Here is a 12,187-nt window from a genome sequence, read left to right on the forward strand (position 1 = left end):
AGTTGCATTGAGTCATCTCAACATGGCAAACAATGGAGCAGTAAGTACTTGGATCCCTCCTTGTGAACACAGCTGGATGCTGAACTCAATCAACAGTCCTCGCCGGTATCACCTCTCAAACCATCTGATGGGCCCCCTGAATCTCCCACTACCGCTCGTCCTCTGGATTTTGACAGCGACCAAGAGGCCGGCACTATAAACACGACGAATGCCTCGCAGACAGAAGCATCGCTGCCAAAACCGCCCCCAAAAGACGAGGAAGTCCCACCCCCAAAACCCCCCAGGCCGGTGAACCCACGCGAACAAGCGGAGAGTACGCTGAGAGAGGCTTTCCCGAGTATAGATGGCAGCGTCATCCGCGCAGTCCTGACAGCGAGTGGCGGGAATGTCGAGCCAGCATTCAATGCCTTGTTGGGCATGACGGATCCAGACTCACAGCGAGAGCCTGAACCACCGGCCAAACCTCCACGACCAACCGCACAACAGCCTCGTTCGACGGCCAAATTGAGTCAGCTGGAAGCCGACGAGCTGTATGCAAGACACCTAGCTGAGCAATATAGCGGCACCGGCCGCCCAAATCAATCTAGTCGAGGGCCTGGCGGCAGATTTAACGAAGATCTTCAGGGGTCAAGGTCAGGCCGACCAGGCGCACGACCTAACCCGGACGATGTCCCGTGGAGGAGCTTTATCGATGGTATGATACAACCAACGCAGGCATTAATATGTATGGAGCTGACCAATGCCCGATAGATGACCTCCCGGAAATCCGGGACAACATACGCAAAGGCTTTGTGGAGACGCAGACCACCGTGAACAAATGGATCACGGCGTTCAAGAAGAAGCTCGACGGGGAGGAGGATGATGATGCGGATCTCGATTCACAGTCAGCACAAGGCTATGGAGCAGGAGCCGGCCCAGGGTACTATCCTCCGCCGCAGTCGCAGTCCCAACCGATGCCAGGTCGTCGTAGCACGGACATGCGTCGAAGTGCAGACATGCAACGATACGACGCGGACATGCAACCGATCGGAGACGACTTTTCGAAACTGGAACTACGCGACCATGACGCACCACCGCGGACGTCGAGCCGGCCATTAGCGAACCCCAACCTCTTCCGCGCCGTCGGTACCGGACCGGAACGACGAGCGTCACCTAGCACGAGTCGCAAAGTTTCTTTCCAGGACGGACCACCGGAGGAGATCAGAGATATGTACTCGGCCTCGCCCAAGCCTTCACCCGCTGCAGCGGCAGCCACACCCGGTTCGGGCAAGTCGAGCAAGTGGCAGCCGCTGGCGTCAATCGACCCGAGCCCCGCGGCAGAGAACGACCCGTTCAGCCTCGGCGACAGCGATGAAGAGAAGGATGCGAAAGTCATCACGATGAAAGACGAGGAGTCACCCAAGACTGGCGCCGGCGACGAGGATTTGAAGGCGAAAGTTGAGGACGTCAAGACGGATGAGGACGAGCAGGTCAAGAAGGCGACGGACGAAGCGATGAAGGAAAGTATAAGCACTCCGACCAAGTGAGGACACGTTGCAGCAGTCGACATTAAACGGCAGTGAGCCTCCTGAGTCGGTAACTAGCAATTCAGCCTTGGGAATTTCTATTTCACAAAGGGTATAGAGTTGCAATTTCCTTTTGTCCGAGACTGGAACGGTATGAGCTTCACGGCCTGTCTGAATCAATGACTCAAGCAAAGCGACGTGCTGCCATTATTGTTGGGTGAACTACGTTTTGTCTTCTCATGGGCTTTTTGTTTTTGACTGCTTTCCTTTCACGGGCTGGACTCGACTCTCTGCTGCCCATGCTGTAGCTTTCCAACGTTGGATTGTCCTCTCCTGAACCGTCGTGACCGGAAGAAAGCCTCCAAAAGTACATGTTTGTGTTGGTCTAAGAGGCCCCGTTGCGGCACAGGAAAAGGTCCTGGCCCAGACTCTCGACCGTCTCGACCGTCGACTCCAAGATGGCCAACAAGACGGTCAATGTTTTAACTTATAGAACGCTACCATCAAAAGGAGTTCAGCTCTTACACCTTTTTCCGCAAGCGTACATCAGCCATAGGCTCTTATGCTTTCTGCCGTCTATTTCGTTCCTTCGTTTACCCATTTTAGATCTTCACATCCCCGGCTTTCCCCGTACTGCCGACGGCGTCCATCATCCACTCGATCCTCTCCTGGATCAAAGCAGTCCCGGTCTCCAAGAACTCAGTCAGGGGGACGCGGCCAGCGTGCTCGGCAGCGTATTGCTCATACTTCCACAAGACAACCTGGTTGACGTTGAGCCTGGTCATGCCCTCTGCGACGCACTGTCTGAAGATGTCGGCGGTGAACTCGTTGGTGCCGTGCATGACCAAGGCGACCTTGCCGCGCGACGCCTCGCGGATGGCTTTCAGACGGGGGAAATCCAACTGGATGTTCTCGACGCCGTTGTAGGCGCCGTGGATGTTCCCGATGGCCGGGGCGAGGAAGTCGATGCCCGTGTCGATGAACTGCAGCGCCTCCTCGGGCGTGGTCAAAATGCTCTCCAGATCGCCTGTGTGCTTCAGCCCGGCCTCGCCGCCGTTGATGCGGCCCGGCTCGGCCTCGGTCGCGATGCCCCGGGCGTGGCAGTAGCGCACCAGCTCGGCGGTGCGGGCCAGGTTCTCCGGCTTCTCGTAGTGCGACATGTCGACCATGATCGAGTCGAACTTGTCCGTCTGCACGGCGCGCTTGATCGCCGCCTCGCTCTGCGCGTGGTCCATGTGCAGACTCATCGGCACGCGCGCGCTGCGGCACACATCCGACGCCAGGTTGACCAGGTGGTCCCATGCGTAGTCTTGCGCCCACGGGAACAGCAGGATCTGGCAGGGTGATTGCTTCGCCTCGGCCGCCTTGCGGCACGCCAGGATCGCTTCCATGTTGTAGCACACCACGCCCGGCACGCCGTAGTGGCCGGCCTCCGCGGCTTTGAGGATCCGCACGGATATGTTCTGCGAAAGGTCCGGCATCGTTGGAAAGGAACCAGTGAGCGAAAACAAAGTCGGGAAGAGAGGATGTTGTAAATACAGTGCTCAACAGACTGATGTTCTTTCTCGCTAGAGGCGTGTCGGGTTCGCTCGTGGTCGTGAATATGCTGAGATGAAGTACGTACTGTACGTCGTCTCACTCGTTGGCTCGGAGGATATTGTACGGCTCCACCGGAGTGTTTGGTGCGGCGTGAGATGGCACTAGGGCTTCACGCTTCCTGTGGAGTCTCCTTATGCGGCAAGCGGAGGCACAGGGTCGACGACCTTGATAGATCGAGTTGCTGCCGACCGGGATGGATGATATTTCGACTATTTCTGAGCCCTCGGTTGCAAGGCTGTGTCTCGAGTCAAAAGAACCGAGTGTGGTTGATGGGACGTGATTCTTCGATGCTGTACCCGGGTGACCTGAGATATGCCGAATTGACTGACGCCGATGGAAGACTACCCTCTACAATACAGAGTATGTGTGCCTTGGAAACTGCTGGTCTTTGTATACAAGATGCCCACTATCCACTGTTGGAACACGGCGTCATCGGTGGAGAATGCCGCGAAATGCCGAAAGTGGGCCACGCGCTGCATATCATCGGTGTATTGCCCGCGTGGGGCAGATGAACCAGTGGGACGGGTGGGGGAAGTACTACCTAGTACTTAGTACTATATACTGACACGTGACCTCTGGTGCAATCATTTCTCGGTCCGCTGGTAATTGTACAGGACTCGAGGGTAGGTACCTAGCTATGAGGGGGAGACATACTGATCAAATACAAACGCCTTCATGTGAGTGTGTAAGGAGAACGAAGGCGTGTGTTTGCCATGAGTTGCCGACCCAGAGCCGAATAGATCAGATCATGTGACTGTCATGTGACCGCAGCTTAGTAACCACCCACCGGCGATGGTCGGGCCAGATGCCGACAGGCGGCACGCTGCTCGTCTTTTCCACTCAGTCCGAGTCTCTTTTGCCTTTCGGCGACGGATCCAAGGGAAATTGGCGGCACAGCGAATAATTTGTTTATTCCCTCCATGGCGACACCGCACTAGCGAGGAGGCTGGCGATGTTGTGTCGAACAAAAGCGCTGTAGTCACCTTGTATGCATGTGCGAGGGGAAGACAAGCAGGGCGAGAAACCGCAAAATGAACAAAAGCAAGCACCAGATCCAAAAGTGTAGCTTGAAGTGATGACCTCAATAGCATTGGCTTTTAATCCCTCGTTGGTATCGTGTCAATCTCAAGGCCACGTCTTTTCCTCCTCCACATACTCAATGTACTCCCTTACAGCCTGCTCGAAGCTTTCGGGCTCCTTGAACCCCAGACTCAGGGCGAGCGAGTTGTCGTAATTGTAGGCCCACGAGTAGAGGATGCGGGCGAGGTTCTCGTCGTGCTCCTCCTTGACATATTTCAGCTTATCCTCGCCGCCCACCTTGGCCAGCGCGTCCAGCATCTCCTGGATGGTGACGACAATGCCCGGAGCGTTGACGACTCGCTTATGCTTGGGCAAGGCGTCCGAAGGCAGAGTCAGCGCGTAGACCAAGTTTTGGATCAACGTTTTGGGGGAGCAGACGTTGGAGGGGAAGTTCCTGTCCGTCACGGGCACCACACACTCCACGCCGGCCAGGGGTTCGCGGATGATTCCTGACATGAATGCTGACGCTGCCGGCGCTGGTTTGCCCGGTCGCACTGAAATGCTGGGAAAGCGAAGGCTGTAGGCGTCGATGAAGCCTCGTCGGTTCATGTCGTTGATCAGGATCTCGCACATCAGCTTCTGTGATCCGTACGAGCCTTCGGGGGTTGGCAAGACCGATTCCGTGATAACGTCCGGCAAAGGCCGGCCATAGACGGCCTGGCTCGATGCGTAAATGACCCTCAGGCCCGGCTTGACCTGGCGAATCGTATGCAGCAGGAGCTTGGTGCTCTCCAGATTGACATTCATACCGAGCTCGTAGTTGGCCTCGGATCCCGCCGACATGATGCCGTGGAAGATGTAAGCGGCGTCGAGGTCAGGCGTGATGACGCTGCGGTCTTTGAGCAGGTCAGCCTTGACGCAGGTAGCATTCTGTGGGTTTTTGGAGCCCTTGGGAACCGGTACGTCGACGATATCAGTGAGGACTACTTTGTGATCGGGGTTGGAGAGGAGTTCTCGGGCCAGGAATTGGCCCAGGAAGCCGCCCGCACCAGTGATGAGGATCTTCATGATGACAATGATGTAGAACAGGTGGTTGAACTGGTAGGAGCCTGCTGGGTGATGGTAACACAATAGAAGAATTGTACGCCGAAGCAGCAAAGGAGCAATGCAAATGGAGTTGGACAGATTGAAGCCCGGCCAGGCTCCTTAGGGAAGTAGTATGTATACTACTCCATCCATGTTGCGCTTCTCATCTCTTCTCTGGTCCTAGTCCGGCTTTCTGACCCAAAACCGTGCCGGCCTCTCGCCGGTCGAGTGCTCCGCTATGACCGTTATGCGGAGAAATCACCATCGGCGGTTTCGGCGAATCTTCAAGGAGTTGAGGGCAGTCAGCGGCCAATCAGGAGGCTACAGAGGCCACATTTCTGTAGGCGTCCCAAAGCGATGGATGGCATGGTCGGGACCTTGCCGAGTAGAGCCTCAACTTGAACGCTGTTCCTTGTTCTTGATCAGGCCGGATCTGTATCTGTATTTGATCGCTTTCTTATGACGGTCCCATATATATATCTGTTACATATATTACATACTGATCCTAATCACATCTCATGATTCTCTTGTCATTGGTCGTTTTGTACTGTTCTCAGTCATATTGCATACCCAATCCCAGTCCTCTTTTCTGGCAGTGTATACGAGTCATGATTGCCCATCCGAGGCAGATGAAGCGTCTCGTCACTGTCGCTTGCCTCTCTGGTCTGGAGACTGCTGGAAGTCTTGATCGTGTTCCAAGGCGGCTTCTCATCAATGTAGAGCGAGCCGGCATCCGAGTCGCTAGGAGATTCCAACCTTGATCCAGACGCCAGTCCCGCGTGTCTCTCGTCGGCTGAGAAAGGATCTAGTCCATCGCTCAGGCCTCGAGAATGATCCACTCGAGACTGTGCCCTCAAATCAGCTGCCCGAATAGTGCCTTGCAACGGATCGGCAATGTTGGTAGGTGTTTGAACCCGGAGGCCGACGTGAAGAGGGTGTTGCATGGGCTGAGAGACATTGGTTAGGCCCGACTGCCCTCTCACACCAGGGTGTGTTGGGCTAGGTGACATGGGCCAATCATTGATGGGTCGAGTTGCCCCGGGATCGACGCGCCCCTCATCGCTCAGCAGGATCGAGGGCATCTCAGAGCTGCTCATGCTTCCTTTATACACTTGCATCGGGATCATCTTGCCATCGCGGCTCGCCCGAAGTTCAAAATGTCGAGTCTCGTCTTGTTCGATGTCTCTCAGAAAGCCACTCTCCCGAGATCCAGGCTCGTTGCGGCCATACGCCATTCCTATCCGCTCCACGTCAACGAGTCCTCCTTCTTTCGAGTTTACCGACGCCCAGGTGCCTTTCGGATCGGCTTCTCTGGCCCCTCCCTGGCTCAACCAATGTCTCCTTGAACTTCGACCCATGCTTCCGAGGGGGTCAATGAAGAAGCGACGGAAGAAAGGCTTAAGCGCCGGTGCGCTGGCTGCAAAAAGAGCGACATACAACTCCACCACCGCCCAGATCCACGTCTCCCACAGCACCCAGCTGAAGTCATAGTCCGTGTTCAACAAATTGTACATCAACACCGTCCTCACCACCCCTGCAGCCACGGCCAGGAATCCCAGAGCGAAAAGGGAGAAGAGGGCAATTTTCTGCCTAAGTGGAAGATCAAGATTGATGATGAGTAGCAGTGGCAGCAAGGTACTGTAAAAGTCTCCCAGGACACTGAATCCCGCCGAGGCCGGAAGCATGACGTTTTCCGAACCACATCTGTAGCCGTGTGAAGCTACCCACGCGACATCGAATTGGTTCCAATAGGCAAAGACGGGGTGGCAGAGTAGTAACAGGGCCAGACCAAATCCAACAAGGTAAAGGACATTGTAGATAATCCCCACCCATGTAGCCACTAGAAACAATTTGCTGAACTTGACGCTCAGTCTCCGGTAGAATAAGAGCACACTGATCTTGACCAAGGTGGCTGCTACGATGTAGCACCACATGCTGGCCCAGATATTGATCCGATGGGGAACAAAGGTGTTGGTTGGTATGTCCCATACATGTCGACCGCTGTAATAGAGCTTGTTGCCAATGATCACCAGGACGGAAAGGGCAATGCTGAAAAGCAGAGCAAAGACGGCGAGGAGGTCATCCAAACCGGGCGCTCTCGTGATGAGCAGACGCGAGTACAGCCGAGCGGTGACGATGAATATGGCCAGCGCACTGAAGATGATGCAGACATATTCCAGAGCAGGACCTCTTGTGGATGGGTCGATATAGTTCGGCCTAGGCCATGAGGCAATGACCGACGCCGGAGCTATAAGTGAATGGTTATACTCTGTGCAGTGAGATGTTCTGTGAAGTGTTGACTTACGGTGCAATGTGTTGACCATGGTTACCCTGTCCCGTGGAAGTTTAGAAGTATCCCCGTCCCGTGGATGTGCAACGGCTTCTTCTGGAATGGTATCCGGACCGCATGTCAAATCGAACTCAAAAGTAACCGATCCGAGTTATCGGGGGTTCGTCTCAGAGTGCCATGGCGTTTTCCGTGGCTTCAGCGTCGCAATAGGGATGAAAGAGGCCAGTAGAATCTGAATTGCTCCTCGATTTCACACTCTTGCCCCGAGGAGAGTCTGTGGAAGAGGATTAGACTTGAGGGGAAGTGAAAGCAAAAGAATTGACGGTTGAAGTCGTAGTATAGCAACCGCTCTTGGACGTTGCAGAGGGCTGGGGGGTCACTACGATTTGCAGATTGTCCTTCTGCAGAGCAACACTGACTGAACTCCGAGTAAGCCGAAATGTATGTACTATGTGACTTGTGTAGCGAGTGCATGGTAGGATTTCGAACTGACCCCTGGGTGACAAGGTCTTTCAGGGGTTGGGCCTTGCTATCAGGTGGTTGGCGGGGGAGAAGCGAGTGCCGGCCATTGGGCGATCGAGATAGTGGTTTGTTCGGTACCTGGCAGCGTGGTTCGTTTAGTCGAGAAGCAGACGAGCTAGATCATTAGTACATGATTAGCTGGAGCCATGCAGAGAAAGGGATCCTAAGCAGACGGAGTGCTGCCCATGTAGGGTAAGATGTGTTGTGATGGATGCAGATGGATGCAGATGCCACGCTTGGAACCAGCTCCACCAGTTCATCATCATCGCTCGTAGGATTCACACGTCGTGTTGGACGCATGCCAGGCTTCACTTCTCACTGAGAATTGTTTCACATCGCATTGTTGTTCTCCTGGAACTCTTAAGGCTCCGATGTGGCTAGACGGAGGTCTTATGGGTGTGATGGTACTGTATAAGCCGGTGTGATAGTATTCCTTGCGACCTTCTCTCGCCAATTCTCCTCTACAGTTAATGACCTATGTCGCATCCGTCTGCACTGGCTCGTGCTAGGCGTGCACCACGGTCTGGGCATGCATCGATCGACCCCGGGCATGAGAGGCAGTGGCACATCCATGGCTGGACGGACGGAGAATTGAAGCCGCACATTGTCAGTGTCGCCATGCTGCTCGTTCTGTCTGTTCAAGTTAGGTACGATCGAGTGCCAGTGGTGGTCTGCAGGGAGTCGAGGAAGCGGTGTGGAAATGGAAAGGGTTGAGTGGACTTGCAAGACTCCAAGCTCAAGTTCAAGTTGGGTCAGCCAACAACTCTAGGCGCAGGCAGGAAGGAATGCCGCTTCCTAGAGCTGCTGTTCACGACACTTTGACGCTCGTACACCTACCATTTGACACCTGCACCACTGCCCAAGACACCCCCAAGACACCTATTTACCTTGCCCTTTAGGATCCCCCGGTGAGACTGGGGCTGGTGACAGGACAACGTCAGAATAACGTGCCTGCGACCGTCCTTTTTCGTACCTGCACGTCAGCTTTTGTCGAGAGACTTCAATTTCTCGTCTACACATCGAGACATGTTAGGCGAGAGGAGAGCAGGCGAGCCCATGATGAAACGAACAATCACCACCTTAGCTTCCACCTCCATTTCCACAACCAGGCGCCGAACAGGGTCTCGACCATGAGAAGATACGACAAGGTCTCGGATACCGACTAGACCACCAGGCGATTTGGGTTGGTCAGAATGCTTGGTTGCTGGATGTATCGTGTAGATACCAAAGATCGAGGCTATTTGAAAGATACTAGAGCTTCCTTTGCAATACATATTTGATCCCTATCCTGGCATACCATTCAAAAGCAGACAACTGAGAGACGACCGGCGCACATCCGGCACCATTTGAACCACATATTTTCTGCGTCGGAAAGAAAACAGCTTTCGGGTCATGAATCATTCCTCCGTTGGCGTGCTATATATACTCAACACCGCCACTTTCTCATTGAGCGCAGCTTGACGACTTACAACTTGGCCACGGGTTGCGAGGATCCCACGGTGGTAATCTCGTTGTACAGCAGGCTAGGCATACACGTTAGCACATCTCACTAAGGATGACAGACAGCTGAGCAACATACCTCGTCAAGAAATCGGCGTAATCTTCGCCAGTCACCTGACCCTCAAAGTACCTGGCAGCGAGAGCAAACTTGTTGCCCTTGGGAGCCTTCGATGCCAGCTCGTCGGCTTGCTCCTTCAACAACCGGAGCGCATATGCCTTGTCGACAGTCTTACCCTCGGCAGTCTTGATACCATGCCGGACCCATTGCCACAATTGGGATCGTGACACCTCGGCAGTGGCAGCATCCTCCATCAGGTAGTTGATGGGCACGCAGCCCACGCCTCGCAGCCAACCTTCCATATAACCGAGGCCGATATTGAGGTTCTTCCTGATACCTTCTTCGGTCACGGTGCCAGGCATGTTCATGTTAAGCAGGTCGTTCTTGGTGACATTGACATCCTCGCGACGCTTGTAGAGCTGGTTGGGGGTCGGCATGTCTTTGTTGAACACTTCCGAGGCAATGGCGGCCAGAGCAGGATGGGCCACCCAAGTCCCGTCGTGGCCAGCTCGGACTTCACGGAGTTTGTCCTGTCGGACGTTGTCCATGGCCTTTTCGTTGGCTTCTGGGTTGTCCTTGATGGGAATCTGCGCTGCCATGCCGCCCATGGCGTGGACGCCACGACGATGGCAGGTCTTGATCAGCAGCCGCACATATGCATCCATGAATGGCACGGTCATGGTCACGGCGGATCGATCCGGAAGGACGAAGTTAGGGTTCTGGCGGAATTTCTTGATCACGGAGAAAATGTAGTCCCAACGGCCGCAGTTGAGTCCAGCTGAGTGATCTCGAAGCTCGAAAATGATCTCGTCCATCTCGAAAGCAGCAGTAATGGTCTCGATCAGGACAGTACCCCGGATAGTGCCACGGGGAACGCCAACACAGTCCTGGGACAGGTTGAAGACATCATTCCACAATCTCGCCTCGAGGTGTGACTCCATCTTGGCGAGGTAGTAGTACGGGCCAGTGCCTCGTTTGACGAGTTCCTTCGCATTGTGGAAGAAATAGAGACCAAAGTCGAACAGAGAGCCAGAAATCGGCTCCCCATCGACGGTGAAATGTTTCTCTTCCAAATGCCAGCCTCGAGGACGGGCAAGCAGTGTGGGCAAGACACGGTCGGTCCGCAGCTTGTAATCTTTCTCTCCTTGCTTGAAATCAATCTGTCTCCGGATGGCATCGTACAGGTTCACCTGTCCCGACACCTGGTTGTCCCAGGTTGGGGCTTGGGAATCTAGCAAAAAGAGTCCAGTCAGCAGGGTGTCGCGGCGGTGCCCGGTTGCCAGTTGTCAGTCTCTCACCCTCAAAGTCCGCCATGTATGTCCAAACGTTGCTGTTCAGCGCATTCACCACCATCTTCCGATCCGTAGGTCCGGTAATTTCCACTCGTCGGTCAACCAGGCCCGGCGCGGGAGGGGCGCCTTTCCACGTATCATCGTCCCGGATGTGCTTGGTTTCGGGGAGGAAATCGGGCAGAACGCCCTTGTCCAGCTCTTGCTGCCTGATCACTCGTCTCTGGAGCAGCGCTTTCCGGGTTGGGTTGAAGGTACGGTGGAGGAGGGCCAGAAATGCAGTGGCCTCGGGAGTCAGGATCTTGCGGTAGGAGTCTTTGATGGCACCGTTAATGAGGACACCCTCGTTGATGGATTCGATGCTGGCCATGATGACGATAATCGTTTGGTATTAGTATGGGGACAAGAACAGGAAGGAGGATGTTCGGTGAGTCCAGATCTTCGAGAAGGAGGACTGCCGGGAACAGAGCATTGATATACACAGCATCCGTACGTCAGAGCGAGGGCCAGCCATCCATCGGTTCATCTTTTTTACTAGTAGGACGTGGCCAGAGCCATGAATGAGAGAGGGGCGCGCCTACGGCTACGGTCGCAAAGCCGGCGCACTTCTCAGGTCACTGGTCCATTGATCCAATGGGAGAGGAGAACTCAGACCATCTCGTCCCCTGTAACCGGGGGAGGTGGATAAGGTAAACTTGAAGAACCTGACAACCTCAGTTCTTGTGTGGGGTAGTGAGTCTCCCTTAAAAACGCCGTGCGAAAGGTTTTCCCATGTTTCCGGTGTGCCAGTTTAGCCAGTGATCTCTTCTGGCCATCCACACTCCATCCGATCATCGGTTTCCTTTGTCAATTTTTTGCGTCCCAAGATCCTCGGCAACACACTTTTATGACACGGGTTGCCACTTGCTACAAGTAGGCTAGGCTTTGTGTACAGAGGCTGGCCTGACTGTACACAATTTACCTGGCTTGTCCGCACTGCAGGACATGTGTCCGGGCGGTGGCGGGGATGCGATGGTGTGACAGAAAACGCCCCAGCAGCGACTACAGTACAAATGACACTGCATGCCCCCGAGTTGTCTGGCCTTGCAGGAGAGCCGAGGTTCAGACCGTCCAAGAATGAATTGATCTCCAGGCCTTCAAACTCGAACGACGAACAGCCCTTGTAGCGTGGATTCCCGTCCATCGCCGGCTTCTCCCGAACCCTCGCATTGTCCGAGGCTTGACGACGACGGTTATGCTGGTGATGTTATGTACTGGGATCGTTCTGAACAAGGTCTGGTAGAAACATTCAGCTCTGAAGAGCCGCTACATCTCCTTC

General features: G+C 54.6%; 5 protein-coding genes across 5 annotated transcripts; 1 reads left to right on the top strand and 4 right to left on the bottom strand.

Annotated features, from left to right (window-relative positions):
- Window positions 1-22: 22 nt before the first annotated feature.
- Window positions 23-1,526, top strand: A1O1_08313 (uncharacterized protein; the record flags this gene model as incomplete). Its single annotated transcript, XM_007729175.1, has 3 exons — window positions 23-40; window positions 73-694; window positions 751-1,526. 3 exons carry the CDS (start codon window positions 23-25, stop codon window positions 1,524-1,526), a joined length of 1,416 nt encoding a protein of 471 aa, XP_007727365.1.
- Window positions 1,527-2,107: 581 nt separating this feature from the next.
- Window positions 2,108-2,986, bottom strand: A1O1_08314 (tagatose 1,6-diphosphate aldolase; the record flags this gene model as incomplete). The annotated part of the gene is made up of 1 exon (XM_007729176.1): window positions 2,108-2,986. The coding sequence occupies one exon, from the start codon at window positions 2,984-2,986 to the stop codon at window positions 2,108-2,110; it is 879 nt and encodes a 292-aa protein (XP_007727366.1).
- Window positions 2,987-4,229: 1,243 nt separating this feature from the next.
- On the bottom strand, window positions 4,230-5,192 carry A1O1_08315 (alcohol dehydrogenase; the record flags this gene model as incomplete). Its single annotated transcript, XM_007729177.1, has 1 exon — window positions 4,230-5,192. The coding sequence occupies one exon, from the start codon at window positions 5,190-5,192 to the stop codon at window positions 4,230-4,232; it is 963 nt and encodes a 320-aa protein (XP_007727367.1).
- Window positions 5,193-5,767: 575 nt separating this feature from the next.
- A1O1_08316 (uncharacterized protein) lies at window positions 5,768-7,534 on the bottom strand (the record flags this gene model as incomplete). The annotated part of the gene is made up of 2 exons (XM_007729178.1): window positions 5,768-7,458; window positions 7,516-7,534. The coding sequence occupies 2 exons, from the start codon at window positions 7,532-7,534 to the stop codon at window positions 5,768-5,770; spliced, it is 1,710 nt and encodes a 569-aa protein (XP_007727368.1).
- Window positions 7,535-9,487: 1,953 nt separating this feature from the next.
- On the bottom strand, window positions 9,488-11,239 carry A1O1_08317 (malate synthase, glyoxysomal; the record flags this gene model as incomplete). Its single annotated transcript, XM_007729179.1, has 3 exons — window positions 9,488-9,545; window positions 9,602-10,811; window positions 10,879-11,239. 3 exons carry the CDS (start codon window positions 11,237-11,239, stop codon window positions 9,488-9,490), a joined length of 1,629 nt encoding a protein of 542 aa, XP_007727369.1.
- Between the last annotated feature and the right edge of the window lie 948 nt (window positions 11,240-12,187).

The sequence above is a fragment of the Capronia coronata genome, assembly GCF_000585585.1.
Source record: "Capronia coronata CBS 617.96 chromosome Unknown acBCG-supercont1.8, whole genome shotgun sequence".
Taxonomy (NCBI): Eukaryota; Fungi; Ascomycota; class Eurotiomycetes; order Chaetothyriales; family Herpotrichiellaceae; genus Capronia; species Capronia coronata.